General features: G+C 52.9%; 3 protein-coding genes across 4 annotated transcripts in view; 1 reads left to right on the top strand and 2 right to left on the bottom strand.

Moving 5' to 3' along the window:
* Nucleotides 37–4,649, bottom strand: PSMC5 (proteasome 26S subunit, ATPase 5). Its single transcript, XM_005693993.3, has 12 exons — nt 4,529–4,649; nt 3,910–3,981; nt 2,346–2,415; nt 2,033–2,130; nt 1,812–1,868; nt 1,504–1,734; nt 1,092–1,218; nt 814–1,004; nt 612–710; nt 421–531; nt 245–331; nt 37–146 (listed from the first exon to the last, which is right to left on the bottom strand). Exons 1-12 carry the CDS (start codon nt 4,550–4,552, stop codon nt 93–95), a joined length of 1,221 nt encoding a protein of 406 aa, XP_005694050.1. The 5' UTR covers nt 4,553–4,649; the 3' UTR covers nt 37–92.
* On the top strand, nt 4,723–12,753 carry FTSJ3 (FtsJ homolog 3). The gene is made up of 20 exons (XM_005693991.3): nt 4,723–5,192; nt 5,369–5,474; nt 6,426–6,472; nt 6,584–6,663; nt 7,091–7,190; nt 7,283–7,477; nt 7,558–7,673; nt 7,794–7,898; nt 7,981–8,081; nt 8,313–8,393; nt 8,485–8,631; nt 8,757–8,892; nt 10,019–10,200; nt 10,332–10,449; nt 10,534–10,790; nt 11,026–11,114; nt 11,202–11,301; nt 11,394–11,577; nt 11,660–11,754; nt 11,838–12,753. Exons 1-20 carry the CDS (start codon nt 5,126–5,128, stop codon nt 12,028–12,030), a joined length of 2,499 nt encoding a protein of 832 aa, XP_005694048.1. The 5' UTR covers nt 4,723–5,125; the 3' UTR covers nt 12,031–12,753.
* The window catches only part of DDX42 (DEAD-box helicase 42), a 35,038-nt gene continuing 33,368 nt past the window's right edge, over nt 12,545–14,214 (bottom strand). For both annotated transcript variants that reach the window (XM_005693992.3, XM_018065345.1), the window contains one exon: nt 12,545–14,165. In XM_005693992.3, the coding sequence (XP_005694049.1) occupies nt 13,434–14,165 (732 nt within the window). In that variant the 3' untranslated portion in view covers nt 12,545–13,433. The remainder of the gene's footprint in view (nt 14,166–14,214) is intronic.

Raw genomic sequence — 14,214 nt, 5'->3', positions numbered from 1 at the left:
TGAACAGTGCAGCTGCTGATTAACAGACTCGAGTCCTCAAGGTCCTGACCGGTAGAGCTTTATTTGAGGGATCCACACAAAGGACATCTGCCTCACTTCCATAGTTTCTTGATGGACATGTTTTTCTCACTGTCCTTTTGCATGACCTGGAGAGAGAACATTTGAGTTAGAGACCCAGTGAACACGTGCCCGACCCCACTGCTCGAGTCACCACCAGCAAAGGCAGAAAGGTGTGGCCCTGTACCTTAGCTACTGCCATCTCGAAGTCCTCCTGCGTGACGTGCACTCGGCGCTCCCGCAGCGCGTACATGCCAGCCTCGGTGCACACGCCCTGAGCAGGGAAAGAAGGTGGAGATGCCGCTGTGCCCTGAACCCAGTGCTTCCTGCCTCTGCCCCCTTTCCCTTAGGCACTCCTGTTACCTTCACTTCAGCCCCTGACGCTCCCGGCATGAGCTCAGCAATTTTTCTCAGGTTGATCCCCCGGGTCAGGTTCATTTTCCGAGAATGGATCTTCAAAATGTCCAGCCGGGCCTAGCGATGGGAGGGGAAAAGCCTGAGCCCAAGGCCTACCGCCACAGCTGGGGCTGCTGCCAATGCTGCTTATTACAAACCTCCTCATTGGGGGGTGGGAATTCAATTTTTCTGTCTATGCGCCCTGGGCGGAGTAGTGCTGAGTCTAGGATGTCAATCCTATTGGTTGCCATGATAACCTGAGTGGACAAAGCAGGTGGCGTCAGCTAAGCCCTTCCTAAGGCAGGCTGCACCTCACCCAGGGCCTTCCCTTGGTCCTTCCCCAAGCCGACCCCACCGTACCTTGATATTCTTGGTGGCCTCAAAGCCATCCAACTGGTTGAGCAGCTCCAGCATAGTGCGCTGGACTTCACTGTCCCCTCCAGAGCCCCCCTCCAGCCTCGAGGAGCCAATGGAGTCAATTTCATCCATGAAGATGATAGATGGAGCGTGTTCTCGGGCCATGACAAACAGCTCCCTCACCATCCGCGCCCCTGTCCAGAGACCAAGCAGGGTGTCAATAAGCCAACGAGTTCCGCCCCCTCACCCCCGCTTAGTTTCATGTTTCTGACCACAGTTACCTTCGCCGATGAATTTCTGTACCAATTCAGAGCCAGAGACACGAATGAAGGTGCAGTCTGTATGATGCGCCACAGCCCGGGCCAGCAGCGTCTTCCCCGTGCCTGGAGGTCCATACAGCAGTACCCCCTAGAGAGCAAGGGTGGGGCTCAGGGAAGGAAGCTGGCCCCCATGTTTCATTCAAGGAACATTTATGGAGTGTTTGCACTGTGCCAGATCTCACGTTAGACGTTAGAGATAAAAAAGTAAATGTCAAAGTCCTTTCTGGAGCTTATACCCAAACTGTCTGATGGCCTGGTAGCGTCTCTTCCCCCAGCCCCTGGGTGAGCAGGACCAGTGGAAGCAAGCTCCAGTCTACCCGGCTGGAGCAAGTGTACAGTAGCAGCATGGCCCTGGCACAGAAGCCCTGCTCACCTTGGGCTGCGCGATGCCCAGTGCTTCAAACAGCTCAGGATGCTTCACAGGCAGCTCAATCACTTCTTTGATCTCCTTGATCTGTTTGTCCAATCCACCAATCATCTCGTAAGTTGAGTCTGGCACCTTCTCCACCATCATCAGGGACACCAGCGGGTCCACCTTGTTAGGCAGGATCTTGTGCAGAGTGTAGCTATCATTTCTGAGGGCCACCCGGCAATTGGGTGTCACCTGGGCAAGGGACAGAGGTTCAGGAAGTGGTGTGGTGAGAGCTGACCCCCACCTCCCAACTCCCGGGCTGCACTCACATCATTGATGTCGATGTTCTTGTCCACGTCGACGACAAACTTGCCCTCCGGATGCACCTACAGAAACAAGGGGGCATGACCGTCCCTGACAGTTACCAAATCACTAACCTTACCCAGAAGACCCATGAATCTTACACCAGGGTGAGAACAGTGTCCTCACGGCGCACAACGGTACGGGAAAGCAGAGGCAGGTGGCTGGTGCCGGGTCCTGCTGCCTTTACCTTGACGAGCACTTTTTTCTTATCCATGGCCCGGACTACTTCCCCCACGTAGGAGCCCTGTTCCTGCAGCAGCTGTAGCTCCTCCCGCAGCAGGCGAACTAAATGGAAAGCAAGACACCATGATCAATCAGAAGTTTTGAAGGGAAGGACTCAAAAACAAAGTCCAGAATTCACGTGTTTAAGGAGATTACAATGAAACTCAAGAGAGAGATGAAGCAATGGGCACTTAGGTGAAGACTCGCTTCAAGGACACGGAACACTCAGAGCTCACACCAGTTGCCTCCATGCAGCCCTCCCATCTTTCCCTCCTCACCTTTTGCATTAAGCTCATTCCTCTGTGCCTGTAGCCTCCGGAGATTCTGGCTCTTATCATTCACAATCAGCTATTGGAGAACAAGAAGCAAAGGGTAGAAAATAGGAGGAGGTTAAAATCTTGGCCAAGACCCTCATAGGCTGATATGAGCTGAGTGAGGAAAGCACAGGGCATCTGCATTCCCCATTCAGATTCTCCAATATGACTTTAACCTTGACCCTGTCCTCCAAGAGCGCCTCTGGAGCAAAGGACAACCACGGGGGCAGGGTGGGGGGAGCTGTCTGTCTAAAACTGGTCTAGGAACCCTAATGGAGACAAGGTAACAGCTGATTAACAGTTTCTCAGAGTGGGAACTTGGGTATTGAAGAAGATTTCTGAGTCAGAATCCTAAGTTCCAGCCCCATTGCTGGCAATCATCAGCTGAGTAAAGCCAATGAAAACCATGAGAAAGGTCTAGATCTGTTACAAAACCGAAAGTGGGTATAGCACCCCTATCCTGGCTCTTTTCAGGATTAACATAAGGAACAAAGGAAAGCACACGTTGTTTAGTTGCTAGCTCGTGTCTGACTCTTTGTGACCCCATGGACTGTAGCACACCAGACTTTCCTGTCCTTCACTATCTCCTGGAGTTTGCTCAAATTCATGTCTACTGAGTCAGTGATGCTATCCAACCATCTCATCCTCTGTCGCGTCCTTCTCCTCTTGCCCTCAGTCTTTCCCAACATCAGGGTCTTTTCCAATGAGTTGACTCTTCATGTTGGGTCAACAAAGTATTAGAGCTTCAGCATCAGTCCTTCCAATGAATATTCAGGGTTGATCTCCTTTAGGATTGACTCCTTTAGGTTTGATCTCCGTGCAGTCCAAAGGACTCTCAAGAGTTTTCCCCAGCACCACAATTCGAAAGCAGCAATTCTTCAGTGCTCAGCTTTCTTTATGGTTCAACTCTCACATCTGTACATGACTACTGGAGAAACTACAGCTTTGACTATATGGACCTTTGTCATACAGGTAAAGCATTTCAAAAATGACAAACCAAATACGATACCCACAAATGTACCTGAAGTTTAGAATTTTCCCTTGTGGCGCACCTCCATCCAGTTTATGTTATTTTCCTTATTTCTATGGTCCTTGCTGCTTCTCTAGACTAGAGCACTGGGCTGTTTAGTTTCATTTCATTCAGTCCCATGGAATCAGCATTTTCCAGACTCAATTCTTCTCTCACTCTGCCCCAACCCTTCTCTGATAAATGTCATTTCCTGACCCTGTGTCTTCTCTTCACAAGAAACTGTTTCATTCGGGTTTCTAAAAGGAACGACTTTTGGCTGGGGGTTACTTTTACGTTAAAATTTGACTCTTAAAGATGTGTAAGAAATTGTGAACATTAATTATCTTCAAAAAGATGGGATTTCAGGGGAACATGAGACAGTTAATTTCATATATTTTATACTATTAACTTGTCATCAATACTAATTTTTCCACTGCATCGCAGTGGAATTACATGGATTTGTAGAGATCTGCTCATCCCCCTTCTAGCTCCCTCTGGACCTCTGAAGTCCGTTCTCACCTGGAGTTCTTCAATCTTGGACAGATAATATTGGCGGAGTCCACTGCCTGTCTTCCCCTCTTCCAGCTCCATCTGAGGACACAGTGTAATTATTAACCAAAAGGCTAAACATCCAAAGAATAAAGCTATTTCCACGTTGACTTCGGAGATTTAACATTTGTGTTCTCGTCCCTAACTCCATCTCTTCACAACCATTTCCTTAAGACTAAAACAGAATGAGAATGCCGCCTGCCTCTTAAGACTTTCAGGAGGATCAAGCAACAGCGCACCAGGGAACGCTACACAATCCCGAGATGTTATTTGTACAGGAGCAGCCAGCAGGAAGCACGGGGCCCCCGAATCCCGCAAGAGTGGGTTCCCGCTCCCGCTGTTCTCACCGCTCCCACTGTTCTCACCACTCCTCACTCAATCGGCTTCCACCCGGTCTTCCACTCCCGGCCCTGCCGTGACCCGCCGCGGGCGGCGCTGACACAGCAGATCCGGTCCCAGGCAGGGCCCAGTCTAGACTGGCCCACCCACCCCGGACTCCCCCGACCCGCTGGCCCCGGCCGGCTGCCCACCTCGGATCGCACCTGCTTCTCATCCAGCCCCGGTCCCCGCCCGGTCGCCGCCGCCATACCTGCTCTGGTCCGTCAAGCGCCATCTTCCCTCTTCCGCGGAGATCGCCGGCATCAGAGCCGCTTTGGCGCGCAGGCGCAAAGCCGGCGCTTGCGGGGTGGGGGGTACCAAAGACTCGGGCAGAGAACAGTTCCGGGTCAGTGGGCGGGGTGTGAGGACGGACGGTAACAAATAACAAGGCACATGAGGGGAGCGACGGGGTTACCCTAGGTCAGGATCTTTGGTGTAAAAGGCACAGAACTCCTAAAGTTATTCTCTAGAAATTCGGTTTTGGCGCCATTTCTCCTGGTGTCAGCTTCCAACTTATAAAACCTGGGGAAGGATTACAGAGAAAATATTTGTGGCCACGCTCTAAATGGCGGAAAACTTGGAGCCGGGACGCGAGCGACGCAAGCGGAAACGGAAGTACGTTTGCTGCCCACATGTGCCTCTCCAAGGTGGAGAAAACGGTGCTGGTTGCAGGTGAGTGGTGTCGAGTAAGACTCCGAGTGTCTCCGCGACAGCGAGTGGGAAACGGAAGGCGGAATCTAGTGCTCCGGGAAGAGACGTTCCAACTTCTGCTTTCTCTGCCGCTTGAGTGGTGCCCCCACGTTATACCATGGGCAAAAAGAGCAAAGTCGGGAAGAGCCGGCGGGACAAGTTCTATCACTTGGCGAAGGAGACCGGTGAGTCAGGGTTCGTGCTGTCAGAGCAGGCGAGCCACCGACCTCGGTCGGTTCGCCCCGCTTTCCGAATATTGAGTTTCTTTTCCGCAGAAGTGGTAGTGGGTCGGGAGGCCGTAGAAATCCCGCTGGGAAAGCGTTTCGCGGACCTTGTTACAGAATTTTGTCGCCGCCTCCAGGTTACCGGTCCCGCTCTGCTTTCAAGCTGATCCAGCTGAATCGCCGCTTTCAATTTCTGCAAAAAGCCCGAGCATTGCTGGACCTGTGCGCTGCACCGGGTGGATGGTGGGTAACACCTGGCACCTGACGCTCCTTATGGAAACTTTCTGGGTTCCAGCCTTGGATGACTGAGAATTGGCGTTGAGGGGCGGGAGGGATACAGTAATACCAGCCTCAAATTTCTGTACTCCCCAGAACTGTAAGCTTCAGGAGGGAAGATTTAGAACGTGTACATACGTTTGGCTGGTACTGGCCAGGGTTCTTCAGCTGCATTCAGTTGCTCAGTTGTGTCCGACTCTTTGACTTCTGCACACCGGGCCCCCTTGTCCATCACCGACTCATGGAGCTTGCTCAGACTCATGTCCATCGAGTTGGTGATGCCATCCAACTATCTCATCTTCTGTCGTCCCCTTCTCCTGCCTTCATTCTTTCCCATACCAGGGTTCTTTGCCTTCCCCAATCAATAGAAATTGATTAGGGGCCAGACAGGAAATACAGGCAAAGCTTTACTGGGGCCCCTGCTGCAGCAGGAGGGTGTGAGAACAAGTAACACGTTCCCTTGGTTGCTAGCTCCTGGAGGGGTGTGAGCTGATTCTTTATACGGGGTGAGGGTTGCTGTGTGTCTAGGAGCCCAGCCTTAGGAGTGGCTTCGGTCGTTTGCTCATCCCATTGGTGATGGTGAGTGTTGGGGCAAGTGCAGGACCCTGCTTTTGCTCCTAGCTCTTCATAAGTGGCAGTGGATTTGTTTGTTTTTTGGTCTTTTGTATCTTGTCCAAAATTTACCCCAGCTGGCCATGCATACAGTTATTTTTAGTCACTTGTGGTTTGTTTGTATTTTATTACTTGAGAAGTTGTTTGTTCAGCCGCAAACACTGCAGCAAAAGGTCCCAGGTCCCAGAGACTCCCAACACTAAGGGTGGGAGATCAGATTGTCAGGGGAGAGGGAGAGGTGGTCGAGGGTATTTTAATCTTTACTTTTTTTTACAGGCTGCAAAAAATCTGTACTTTTTTTTACAGGCTGCAAGTAGCTGCCAAGTTTATGCCTGTATCCAGCCTTATTGTGGGTGAGTGACCGGTGTTCCGGGGGGGTGGGAGAGTGAGACACTGTGGTTCTGCCTTTCCTTCCTCCCTGCTCGAGGCAGCCTTTTGGAATCCTCTGCCCTCTTTTCTTCCAGGAGTGGATCTGGTCCCAATCAAGCCTCTTCCCAATGTGGTGACCCTCCAGGAGGACATCACAACAGAACGCTGTAGGCAGGTAATAGGAACCTTCTTTTTCCCATCCTTTTTATAAGTAGACATCTGCATCCATCCCTCTTCCCACCCTGAGCCCCTGAAAGCACATTTTTCATGTTTACCATGCCCTAAGCAGTGCCCACACATTATCTCTGTGACAAGGCCCAAAAGACAGTGTGTCCATCCAGCCTTTGTTTATTCAAGAAATAGGTCTTTGGAATTAGAGGAAGTGCAGAGATTTCCATGAAATCCTTTCCAGCAGGTTCTCTATAAACTAAGCTCCACGAGGACAGATAGGTTTGCTTATCGTTGTATCCCCTGTCCACGGCACAGGAATTGGCCTGTGGCAGGCACTCAACAAATGATTGGGTGGACAGATGGCTGAACCAGTGATTCAGTTCATAGCCATGACTGTATTTCAGTTGCAGTAATCTCTTCCTTCTCTGCAGGCCCTGAGGAAGGAGCTGAAAACCTGGAAGGTTGATGTTGTGCTCAATGATGGGGCCCCCAATGTCGGGGCTAGCTGGGCCCATGATGCTTACTCACAAGGTGCCGGGGTCAGAGGACGTGGAGATAAGGGTGGAGGCGGGCATGCCCTCTCAGGCTGCAGAGGTCCTCAGCTTACCATCTCTGTCCCATAGCCCATTTGACGCTGATGGCTCTGCGTTTGGCTTGTGACTTTCTGGGCCGTGGTGGCTGCTTCATCACAAAGGTTTTCCGTTCCCGTGACTATCAGCCCTTACTGTGGATCTTCCAGCAGCTCTTCCGCCGCGTCCAGGCCACCAAGCCCCAAGCCTCTCGCCATGAATCTGCGGAGATCTTTGTAGTCTGCCAGGGTGGGTGTAACTTCATTCGTTCTCTTGATTCAATCTGCTACCTACCAAAGCACACTTGCTCATGAATCCTATTATCTTAGGTTTCCTGGCTCCTGACAAGGTTGACAGTAAATTCTTTGACCCCAAGTTTGCCTTCAAGGAAGTTGAAGTTCAGGCCAAGACTGTTACAGAATTGGTGACTAAGAAGAAGCCAAAGGTGTGTTAGGGGAGTGGGCCCACTCTCAGGTCCTGGAACTTGGGGGAGGCTGGGCCTGGTGGGTCCTACAGACAGCCCGAAGGGACTGACTGCTCAACTTTCGTTATTTCCCTTCTTAAGGCTGAAGGCTACGCTGAGGGCGACCTCACTCTCTATCACCGAACCTCCGTCACTGACTTCCTCCGAGCTGCCAACCCTGTTGACTTCCTCTCCAAAGCCAGTGAAGTGAGTCCCCAGATTCGAGGGCTGTGGGGGAGACCTGGAAACAGGGCCTGAGCATCTCCCCACTCCTCCCCCGCCCAAACAGATCTCACTAGACGACGACGAGCTGGCCCAGCATCCAGCCACCACCGAGGATATTCGGGTGTGCTGTCAGGACATCAAAGTGCTGGGGCGCAAGGAGCTCAGGTTCGTGCTGGGGGTGGGCGGAAGTTCTGGGAGCCCCGAGGGCAGTGGGGAGGCCTGGGAGGGACATGATGCTGGATCTTGGGGAACAGGATGCTGCTGTGCTGGAGGTGCGGGGTCGGGGCCTGAGTCCTTGGACTTATGAGGCTCACACGTGAGGTTTGGGGTATGGACGTAAACCAGGAGGAGGTTGGGACGGTGACAGTAGGGTAAGGAATGGTATTTCTGGGGCAGGTCCCTGCTGAACTGGAGAACGAAGCTTCGGCGATACGTGGCCAAGAAGCTGAAAGAGCAAGCAAAGGCACTGGACATCAGGTGAGGAGGGAGCTAAGCCAGGGCAGGTGCTGAGCGGGTGTTGGCGGGAGGCATCCGTGGAGATAACCGGCTTCTGGGACACTTGTGTCAGCCTCAGCTCCGGGGAGGAAGAGGAAGGAGAGGAGGAGGAGTCTGCAGCCGGGACTGGGCCACAGCCATCTGAGGAGGAGGAGGAGGAGGAGCAGCTGAACCGGACCCTGGCAGAGATGAAGGCCCAGGAGGTGGCAGAATTAAAGAGGTGAGGGGAGCTGGGGGACCACCACGGCCGAGTCCCTTGGTGGGTGAAGATGCGGGAGAGTGTGAAGGCCTGGCTAGGGAATCTCCAGAGCTGGGCAGCTGTAACTCCTCAACCCCGCCCCTCAGGAAGAAGAAGAAGCTGCTGCGCGAGCAGAGGAAGCAGCGGGAGCGCGTGGAGCTGAAGATGGATCTTCCTGGGGTTTCCATCGCAGACGAGGGAGAGACTGGCATGTTCTCCCTGCGTACCATCCGGGGTCACCAGGTGAGGCGGGGTGGGGCCCACGCAGGAGATGGGAGGACCTGTGTGGGTGTTTGGAGGTGGAGGCCTTTGGTTCGGTACACTGAATGATCATGGCTCGTGGTTGCTGTCCTCGCCCATAAATGACTTGGTGAGGGGAGGCAGGGAAAAAACAAGAGCCTTGTATTTCAAGGACCAGGAGGAGACGTACACCTAAAATAATGGTAGGGTAGGAAGCTTTGTGAGTGAGACGTAGATTGATTTATCCTTGCTGAACTAGAGTATCAGAACCACAAGGCTCTCATTGCCAGATTAGGTGATAGGCGAGGCAGCCAGGGTTGCTGGGTTACCAGCGCATATGTTGGGGGGTCCGCCTCAGGGAGGCGGGGCACAGTGTTGCTCAGTTCACTGAGACCAAGTCAGCACCTGGCTGCACTAGGCTGTTGGACGGTGGTTTCTGCTGAATGCTAGAGAGTCTGCTTTTCCTGGTAAAAGCAGCATCACAAATAAAATGAGCTTCTGTGGCTCTTGTGTGGCAAGGTAACAGCCGGGTCACACTGAACCGGAGCCAGAGAGCATGGTGGTCCTAGAGCGGACCACCGCTTTCGCATGTTGTCTCCTCATCTGTAAAAGATATTAACAGAAGCCACCCACTAGGGTGTTAGGAAGGAATAAACAAAGATGGTTAGGTGTGATTCCTGGTGTGTAAGTCAGGAAATAGCTGTCTTTGCCATGAGAACAGATTTTGGAGTTGACAAGTGGTTTATAAGTGAAACAGTTCTTCTGTTAGATGTATGTTGCTGGGCTCCTTTGTTCAGTGGAAACAACAGTTGTAGATATTCCCCAGTGATAAGGTGCCTTCTGAGTAATTTGAAAACCAGTGATTTTAAAACATTTTAAAGTTTGGCACCAGTTAGGCCATGGGGTGCTTTTCCATAAACCTGGTCCTTCCACTAATTGAAGAGAACGCTAAGTAACGTGGCCTAGGATGGGGTGTTTTAAACAGTTAACCCCGTCACCTCCCTGTCTATAAAAGAAGGTAATGTACTTGCCGCAGTGTTTTTCTAGCGTTGCTGAGACTAAACTAAGATGGTGAACAGGGAGGAGTATGCTCCTTGTCATGCCCTTGACCTCTGTCTCTGTCCCTCAGTTATTAGAGGAGGTAACGCAGGGGGACATGAGTGCTGCAGACACATTTTTGTCCGACCTGCCAAGAGATGACATCTATATATCAGATGGTGAGGATGACGACGACGCATCTCTGGATAGTGACCTCGATCCAGAGGAGCTGGCAGGAGTCAAAGAACCTCAGAGTCTAAAGGACCAAAAGTGGTAAGGAGCGTGTGTGTGTGTATGTGTCTGGGGAGGTGTCTATGGGCACCCTCAGCTCAAGTCCTCAGTGGGAGTGGGGGGGCAGCAAGCCCTCCAGGGCCCTGACACACCCACTTACCTTGGGGCTACAGTGTACGATTTGCTGAAGTGGAAGATGATAAAGAGGAGGAAGAAGAGAATCCACTGTTGGTACCACTGGAGGAAAAGGCGGTGCTGCAGGAAGAGCAGGCCAGCCTGTGGTTCTCCAAGGTAAGCAGAGGCTAGGGGCCGAGACAGACCAGGGCTGGCATTCCCCGGGACAGAGAGGGGTGCCTGACGATCCCCCCATTGCAGGACGGCTTCAGTGGGATTGAGGACGACGCCGATGAGGCCCTGGAGATCAGTCAGGCCCAGCTGTTGTTTGAGAGCCGTCGCAAGGGGCAGCAGCCGCCACCACCGCCTTCCAGTGAGGAGACCGAAAACAAGCCTCCCCCGTGCCAGGGTGAGGCCCCTAAGGGGGCGGGGGCTAAGGGGTCAGAGGTTGCCCTTGGGCCTGGAGAGGAAGAGCGCGACGGCAGCTCTGACAGTGACAGCAGCAGCGAGGACGAGAGGTGAGTGGTGGTGGCTGACAGGAGGGCTCAAGGAGCAGCCGTGGTTCTGGCCCATCCTCTGGGAGCTGGAGCTGGAGAACTGAATACAGATGGTTGTTTTAAGTGATCTGCAGTACAGCCCGAGGGGCAAGGTTTCTGGAAGTTCCCCAGGCAGTTTTAACTAAGAACTAGGGTTGGGTCTGGGTGGCGTGGGTTATGGTGGGACATGGGTGCATGTCCTTCCCCTCTTGCACAGCTGGAAATCACAGCGTGGGAAGAAGCGAGGCCGTGGGCCTAAGTCAGAGGACGATGATGGGTTTGAGGTGGTGCCTATCGAGGACCCAGGTGAGAGCTCTGCACTGAGTGGGAGGGAAGGCCACCGGAGAGGTGGGTGTTGTGGGCTGAGCTCTGACCTTCTGCTTCCCTCCCTAGTGAAACATCGGATCCTGGACCCTGAAGGCCTTGCTCTAGGTGCAGTTATTGCTTCTTCCAAAAAAGCCAAGAGAGACCTCATAGATGACTCCTTCAGCCGGTGAGGGGCCAGGAAGTCACAAGAATTGACTTGGGCAGGGGGTGGGAGGGATGGTTTCTGTGAAAGCCTGATGTGGTGTTCTCTCCACCTAGGTACACGTTCAATGAGGATGAAGGAGAGCTTCCAGACTGGTTTGTGCAGGAGGAAAAGCAGCACAGGATACGACAGTTGCCCGTCGATAAGAAGGAAGTGGAACACTACCGGAAACGCTGGCGCGAAATCAATGCACGGCCCATCAAGAAAGTGGCCGAGGCCAAGGCCAGAAAGAAACGGAGGGTGAGCTTGGGGCTGCCTGAGATGCTGGGTGGGCTGGGCAGGGGTAGGAGAGGTTGGCCTGACTGTGAGGTTCCCCCAACAGATGCTCAAGAAGCTGGAGCAGACTAAGAAGAAGGCAGAAGCTGTGGTTAACACGGTGGACATCTCAGAACGGGAGAAAGTGGCGCAGCTTCGAAGGTGAGGGGCCGGGGGGTCACCCACAAAGGTGCACGGAACCAGGGAGCAGCAGGAAGCCTCTAACCTGTGTCTTCCGCTTACAGTCTCTACAAGAAAGCCGGGCTTGGAAAAGAGAAACGCCAGGTCACCTATGTTGTAGCCAAAAAAGGTGTGGGCCGCAAAGTGCGCCGGCCAGCTGGGGTCAGAGGTCACTTCAAGGTGGTGGATTCAAGGATGAAGAAGGACCAAAGAGCACAGCAGAGGAAGGAGCAGAAGAAAAAGCACAAGCGGAAGTGAGCGGGGCCGCCGGGCCTGAGGGACTGTGCGAGGGTGAGCAGGGCTCAGGGCCCCTTCCGGCCTCCTGGGCGCCAGCCCTGCCCTTGCCTGAGGGACTGTGCGAGGGCGAGCAGGGCTCAGGGCTCCTTCTGGCCTCCTGGGCGCCAGCCCTGCCCTTGCCTGCCTCAGTCTTTAAAGGCAGGTTCCAGCTACCTGCACTCTTGTGGTCCTGTGCACTGAGGGGGGCATCATACTGACCGACTGGAAGAAAGGGCTCCCATCAAAGCCCCACTAAAAACGCCATCGGGTCTATCAGAGCCCACAAGCCTTCTGTGAAGGATGTGGGGCACTGGGCAAGGAGTCCCACCACTTCTGAATCATAAGGGAAGCTCCCCACCACAGTGGCAGCCACTGCAGCCTATGCCTGGGCAAGTGGCTCTCAAGCTTTCCCCCATTATCATCTGAATAAAACCGGGAGGAACATACTTGCATGTTCCAACTCATGGTGAAGTAGAAATGATGAGCAATCCACAGGTCCCAGTAGTAAAACATTTACTAGAGCAAGCAGAAGGGAATGCACATCTTAAAGAAACCCTCACAAAGTCACAAAATTTGAAGTATGTGTATTTCTCTTCCTTTTATAAACAAGATAGAACAAAAATCATCAAAATCATTTCAGCAAAAGATTTTTCTACCATTGTGGCAAGTTAAAAAAAATACAATGAAATAGAAGACACTTTAAAAGCTGTTGTTGGGTTTTTTTTTTTTTTTTTTTCATTTTAAATTTAGCAACAGTTTAGGCCCAGAGCAGTCCTGTTTCCAGGATCGCCTTTACCCCTCAGCTGCAGGGTCTCTGGGTCTGGCAGGCTGCTGCTTCCCGTCTCAGAGCTGGACACTAACCTGGCTGGGAAACCTGAGCATCAACTCGCATGTAGCATCAGGCCCCTCCCCTCCCCCCACCTCCCCTGCAGAGGTTTGGAAGCGCTTCAGTGCACATCCCCAACACCTCCAGGGACTCATCTGCAGAATCAATCCAGCCTCAGATGAGGACTGCCTGGCCACAGAAAATTTTGTTGATGTTTTTAACGTGACACTTTAGTAAAAAATATGCACTACATACAATATAAACCTAGAGTGAGTGTTGCGCCCTGTAAGGCCCCTTCTCCCAAGTTATCCTCAACTGCCCCTGGTGACACTCACCCAGAGCCAAAAGAAGCTGCCAACTCTGGCTGCTTCTAAGACGAAAGCAGCTTCCCAAGAAAATACCTGAAACGTTCCCTAGGTGAATGGGTCACGTCTCCAAACTCCAGCTGTCCATTAAGGGCCCAGGGTCCTTACACCTTGGGCCCCAACCCAGCCCTGAGACACCTAGTTACCAAATCTAAAAATAAAGACAACTGACTTCACACCTCAGCACAAACCCTCTAACTGTCCCACCGACTTTTCTTGCGCTTGGGCGGCTCGGGGACAGCAAAACCATCAGGAGTCTTATCTGTCTTGCTGTCCATCTTGTCCACCTTGGGGCTGTCCACCTTGGGGTCCATCTTGCTTTCACGATTACAACTTTCCTTCCTGCTTTCACCGTTCCGACCATCACTGGCACCCCGGCTCTCCCCATGTCGGCCTCCGCCCCCTCCATGCCTGTTCTCTCCGTGAGGATGACCATCAGCATGACGGCGGCTGTCAGCGTGACGGCTGCTGCTCTCTGGGTAGCGGTATCCCTCTCCGTGGCGACCCCCATCTCCATGGCGACCCCCATCTCCGTGCCGTGGGCTATCGCCATGCCGATTGCCACTCTCTCCATGACTGTGACGACTTCCACCCCGGTTCTCAGTATATCGCTCTCTTTTCCCATTGCCACCCCCAGTCCCTTCTCGGCTGTTACTCCCTGAAGCTGTGTTGTTGTTGACCCCTGGAGCTCCGGCAGAAGGGTAGGTCACCGGGGCACTGCTGAGGTTCCCAGGACTGCCAAAGCCTGGGATACCCTTTGTGGCACTGGCAATGGGGCTGTCAGGACTGCTGTGGCCCTGCTGGGCTGAATTAGTTGGAACTGAATTCAAGCTCCCTGCACTAGTCCATCCGCTTGCCCCAGCCGCAGAGCTTCCAGCCTTCTGGTTGCTTAAACTGGCAGCAACAAAGTGGCTCTTGTACTGTGACTGAGAGAGAGAGAGAGAACAGCAGTGGGTAAGACAGTAAGTTTAAGAA

The sequence above is a fragment of the Capra hircus genome, chromosome 19 (assembly GCF_001704415.2).
Source record: "Capra hircus breed San Clemente chromosome 19, ASM170441v1, whole genome shotgun sequence".
NCBI lineage: Eukaryota > Metazoa > Chordata > Mammalia > Artiodactyla > Bovidae > Capra > Capra hircus.
The sequence above is the reverse complement of the archived record's forward strand: the minus strand, read 5'-3'. Positions and strand labels throughout refer to the sequence as shown.

Coding starts and splice junctions, on each gene's coding strand:
- PSMC5 (XM_005693993.3), bottom strand. CDS start 4,552: ATGGCGCTTGACGGACCAGAGCAG. Junction 3,982..4,528: donor CGCTTGACGGACCAGAGCAG/GTATGGCGGCGG, acceptor CTGTGTCCTCAG/ATGGAGCTGGAAGAGGGGAA. Junction 2,416..3,909: donor CCAAGATTGAAGAACTCCAG/GTGAGAACGGAC, acceptor GTTCTCCAATAG/CTGATTGTGAATGATAAGAG.
- FTSJ3 (XM_005693991.3), top strand. CDS start 5,126: ATGGGCAAAAAGAGCAAAGTCGGGAAGAGCCGGCGGGACAAGTTCTAT. Junction 7,191..7,282: donor CCATGATGCTTACTCACAAG/GTGCCGGGGTCA, acceptor TCTGTCCCATAG/CCCATTTGACGCTGATGGCT. Junction 8,893..10,018: donor GTACCATCCGGGGTCACCAG/GTGAGGCGGGGT, acceptor TCTGTCCCTCAG/TTATTAGAGGAGGTAACGCA.